Here is a 5,028-nt window from a genome sequence, read left to right on the forward strand (position 1 = left end):
TGTTTTTTTTTTTTTGTTAATTTTTTTTTGTTTTTTTTTTTTTTTTTTTTTTTTTTTTTGACACAGGATCTCATTCTGTCACCCAGGCTAAAGTGCAGTGGCATGATAATGGCTCACTGCAGCCTTAACCTCCTGGGCTCAAGTGATCCTCCTGCCTCAGCCTCCAGCGTAGCTAGGACTACAGGCACATGCCACCACATCTGACTAATATATATATATTTTTTGTAGAGATGGGGTCTCTCTATGTTGCCCAGGCTTATCTTGAACTCCTAGCCTCAAAGCAATCTCCCTGCCTTAGCCTTCCAAAGTGCTGGGATTAGAGGCATGAGTCACTGTACCCAGTCCATTTGATTTTTAAAATAGATACTAGTATTCTGATGAAATTCTTCATCTTTCCTGTCTTCTTGATCATATTAATATTAATCATAATTTTAAAGTACCTATCTTATACATTCAGAATCTAGATTACTGTGGATCTGTTTCTGTTGTCTACTTTTCTCCTATATTTCTGGCCATTTTTTCATTTCCTAGTATGCTTGGTAACTTTGGGTTGAAAGCCAAAATTTTTAATGAAAAATTTTAAGAGCTCTCAAGAGAGGATTGAATTGTCTTCTGGAAGGCAGATGGAATACAAGTCCATCACTTTGCTCTAGGTGAAATAGGTTTTATTAATAGTATTTGTGAGGGCTACTCAACTTCTCGTTCGTCCTTATTCCTACAGTATAGTCCTGAGGCCCAGGGTATAGCCTATCAGGGGTCCCAGTGGAAAGCCTGGAGTGTTTCCCATGACTCCTACCATTTGCTGTATCCTGAACTCTGACATTTGTTTCCTTGTATCACAAGATCATCAGAATCTTTGCATAGTTCACTGGCCTTTTAGAAGCTGCTTCCCATTGAGTTTCTTGGCATCTCATCCTGAATGCAGGCAGCTTAGCAGTAGGCAAATGTTTCAGTAAGAAACGACAGAAAGATTTTTAGGATTTCTTCTCTGTGATTCCCTCCCTCTGGAATATGGGCCCTTCAAGTCCCTGACACCTTGAAAGCCCAAACTCCTACCATGTCTCCCAAGCTCAGTGAGACCGTGGAAAGCCTACGCCTCTGATTTTTCTTCAGCTTCTATTATCTCGCTCGAGAACTGGCGAATGACTCAAGGTGGGGAAACTAAGGTGAATGAGGGACTCATAATTTCCTTCCCCCTCGTGTCTTAACCTATTATGTATTTTCTACTTGGTTGTTTGATGATGACTTCAAACCAACTTTTAATAATTTCCTAGATTTAATAAGTATTTTTGGTAGTAGAATTAGACCAATACTATCTATTATAAGCAGACAAAAAAATTCTCCTTGTTAACCAGTTTCAGAGGAACTTCTTGCTAAATTTTAAGTGTACTTGGTACACTCAAAACAACCAAAAAGTATTTTCACTCATCTTCTTGTGGTATTCATGAAATAAATGAACCAAACGTATCCACTTCCCAGGGACAGCCAGGCACATAAGCCATCAGAGCCATCATAACCAGTACTAACTGGTTTCCACATCAGCAGTCTCAGAAGAAAAGTTAATTGGTGGACAAAACTGAGAATCAGTTTTACTACCTTTAGGCTATTCAATATCAAAAAATTCTCGAAAGAGCACCAAGGAAAATCTTTTATTCCTCATTGACCTTAATGATACCAATATAAATTTCTTTAACTTCAACATGGTGGCTTCCATTGTTTATATTTATATGTACTTTTGATCTGAGTTTGAGTCTGTTTAAGAGATTCGCATTAAAATCTTTGTATTGGCCAGACACAGTGGATCATACCTGTGATTCCAGAGCTTTAGGAGGCTGAGGCAGGAGGATCACTTGAGGCCAGGAGTTCAAGACCAACCTGGGTAACATAGCAAGACCCCCCCACCTCCACATACAAAAAAATAAAAGTAGTCAGGTGTGGTGGCATGCACCTGTAGTCCTAGCTACTTGGAAGGCTGAGGGGCAGAAGGATTGCTTGAGCCCAGGAGTTCGAAGCTTCAGTGAGCCATGATTGCATTGATTGCAACAGAATAAGACCCTGTCCCTAATAAAAATAAATAAATTTTAATTTATATCTATATGAGTTGGTTAGCACTATTATATGTAAGAACCAATAAAACTACTACTTAGTCTTTGAAAAATTCATAAACAAAAAATTATTATTTTACTAGTAAACTTTAAAGTAGAAAGCGTAATTATATAATGGAGGATGTAGTAACTGACAGCCAATAACCTGAAATCTCAACTGGCTTTATCCTTTATTACCCAGTCTAAACAATACTGCAGTCTTCTTAATGTTTTTTATATCTTTATAATATAAAAATATATAATATATACTACAAAAGGACAAGATCCCCATCTCTTTTGTGCAATCAGTACACAGCCCTTTTAAAAGGGCACACATACACCCGTGTGTATGTGGGGGTGTGTGTATATACCAATATACATAATAACCAATTCTTTTTCATATAATCTCTTAATAAGTAATCTACATGTCTAACAGAAAGCACTTACTTCATGCTAGTTCCTTCTAATTTGGTCTGTACCAAAATTGCTCAGAACTTATGGTAATATATTCAATGAAGGACTCAGAACCCACGGTGATGAATTATCTATTGGCCCTTTAATAAAAGGGGTACTTTCCCAACTAAAAAGTATGTGTATGGCATGTACATTTTAGTATCACTGATGAAGACTGAAAGGAGGGAACCAAAAAAGGAGACAGAAAGCAGAGAAAAGTAAAATAATGCTTCAAAAGAGGTTTTTTGTTTTGTTTTTGTTTTTGGTAGACTCACCCCATGTGGTTGTCTTGAGGATTTTATCATCCATCTGAATGCTGGATTGTGGTGGTTTCTGGTAGGCCTTGTTGATTACAGTCTCCTTTGCTGGGTCAAATATTTTGAATGAGGGAGAGAGATAGAGTGTTTCTACAGAGGCCTGGTTATGGAAAGTAGAATCTGACTTTGATATCCTTAAGTTGGGGCTGATAAACTCCTCTTTACTTGACGACCAACATGTTGGTAAAATTGTCAATGTTTTAAGACCTTCTGCAGCTGATTGCTTTTCTAAAGGTGTTTCCAAGAGGTTTTCTGTTACAGTATTTGTAAGGGTACCATCTGATCTCTTGTCCAAATTCACATCTGTCTGCCCAGATGGACTATTTTCTGAGACAGTAGGCACAGCCTCTATAAAATAACAAATAAGAACTATAATAAAAAAAAACTAAAAATACTCTATTTCAAATCTGTTGCAATTTTAATAAATAGGATTTCTTAATGTCATAACAGAATTCTTTCCTATTTAGCCCTTCTCCTTTCTTACTATGCTTCTATATTCTGCCTATTTAAAGTACACCCAAGCTATAATTGACGCCTTAGTCATTTTGGTAGCTGCCTTCTCCCTCTCTCCTCAGTGAAGCACAAAGCAAGGAAAGCTTCAAATAACTTGTCTTTAAATATTTCTCCCTTCACCCACTTATCTGTCGCTGAAACCACCATATTTTTAGTACTTTCCAACTTTCATCTTTTTTACAAGATAAACTAGGGAAAATATGCCACATCATACTGGTCTATCCTTACAGAACCCTCAGCTACCAAAAAAAAAAAAAAAAAGCTTTCTCCCCCAAAATAAAGAATGTATTCTTCCACACAGTTTCTATATACAAGGCACATTAAAGAAACTCAATGCTTTAGGTAGAAGCTTAATTTTAATAAATGCTTTGTCTATATGGAAGAAAGGAAACAATCTTTCAGAGATGTTCTGACAATTAGTAAAATGCAACTTCCACTGGGTTGGAGATCTTTGTCCATTCTAGTGGTTAATATCACCGAAGTACCTAGAATAGTCCCTAGAATATAACAGACAATATTTATTGCAAATAGAAGACAACGAAGGAATTCTAAGAAACGGAAACTTCAGGTGGGCCTGGTCTAGGAATGTCTATTGAATCTATGCGTCATAGACCTGGTCCAAGTTTCTAGATGCAAATTGCTAGGAACACTCTCAGCGCCAGGGCTTGCTCTGCAACAGCTCCATCTGAACGGGGACATGAAAAGAAAGACCGTGATTTTTATGAGGTTGTGTTCATGAAGTGAGAAGCGTAATGAGGTAGAAGAGGGCCAAAGGAAGAGGTTATCTTCTGAAGCTCCCAAAGGGACACAAAAATTGTGTGATTCACTATCGAGTGATTATACATCACGGTGTATGTCATAAAATACTTCAGAATGCACATTTGTATGCTGTCCTCATCACTTTTGGGCTCTGCGTTATTAAAGAAAAGAAACTTTCCTTTGTCTCTAAAAACCTTCCTTTTCATTTTCATCTGCAGTTGGAGGTTAGCCTTAGCAAAAAGGCTGCTGGTATGTACCACAGAATTAGACAGTTCCAGAAATTTATATTGCTATCTTCACCAGAAATTCCATTTCTCCTCCATCCTCTCATCTTTTAAAATTCAATTCAAATATCACTTTCTCTTTAAAGCTTGCCCTGACCCTTTCTTTCCTCACCCTATCCTATTATTGCCTATCTTCACATGTCCTGTTTGAAGCTCTGTGAGTAATTATAACAATTCATATCTCATTTATTACAAGTCTTGTCCCCTACTTGACAAAAGTCTCCTTGAGGAGACCTTACAAGGAGTCATCTTCGTGTCCCAGCACCTAACAGTGCCATTCCCAGAGGACAGTTTCAATGAATGCTCACTGGGTGCAAGGGAAACTGAAGCACAAACATGAAAGAAAAAGGAACGCTTTCATTTTTCTAAACTGAATATAGTTTAACTGCTTAATAATGATGAAAGGAAATAGGTAGATGAAAAGAACCTCTCCTAAAATATTCCTCATTTGCATATGACTGAAATATATTTAGATGATTGAAAGTCTGTTAAAAATACTAATATAAGCCAGGCACAGTGCCTGTAGTCCCAGCTACTGGGAGGCTGAGGTGGGAAAATCACTTGAGCCCAGGAGTTCGAGATCAGCCTGGGCAACATCGTGAGACCCCATTTCTATGA

The 5,028-nt window shown here is 37.5% G+C and overlaps 1 protein-coding gene across 4 annotated transcripts in view; it reads right to left on the reverse strand.

Moving 5' to 3' along the window:
• ENTHD1 (ENTH domain containing 1) overlaps positions 1 to 5,028 on the reverse strand; it is a 154,162-nt gene that overhangs the window by 24,705 nt on the left and 124,429 nt on the right. For 3 of the 4 annotated variants that reach the window (XM_017859861.1, XM_017859863.1, XM_017859862.1), the window contains one exon: positions 2,813 to 3,202. The exons of the other annotated variant lie outside the window; for it this stretch is intronic. In XM_017859861.1, coding sequence (XP_017715350.1) covers positions 2,813 to 3,202 — 390 coding nt within the window. The remainder of the gene's footprint in view (positions 1 to 2,812; positions 3,203 to 5,028) is intronic. 4 annotated transcript variants of the gene reach the window in all.

The sequence above is a fragment of the Rhinopithecus bieti genome, unplaced genomic scaffold, assembly GCF_001698545.2.
Source record: "Rhinopithecus bieti isolate Rb0 unplaced genomic scaffold, ASM169854v2 scaffold_51734, whole genome shotgun sequence".
NCBI lineage: Eukaryota > Metazoa > Chordata > Mammalia > Primates > Cercopithecidae > Rhinopithecus > Rhinopithecus bieti.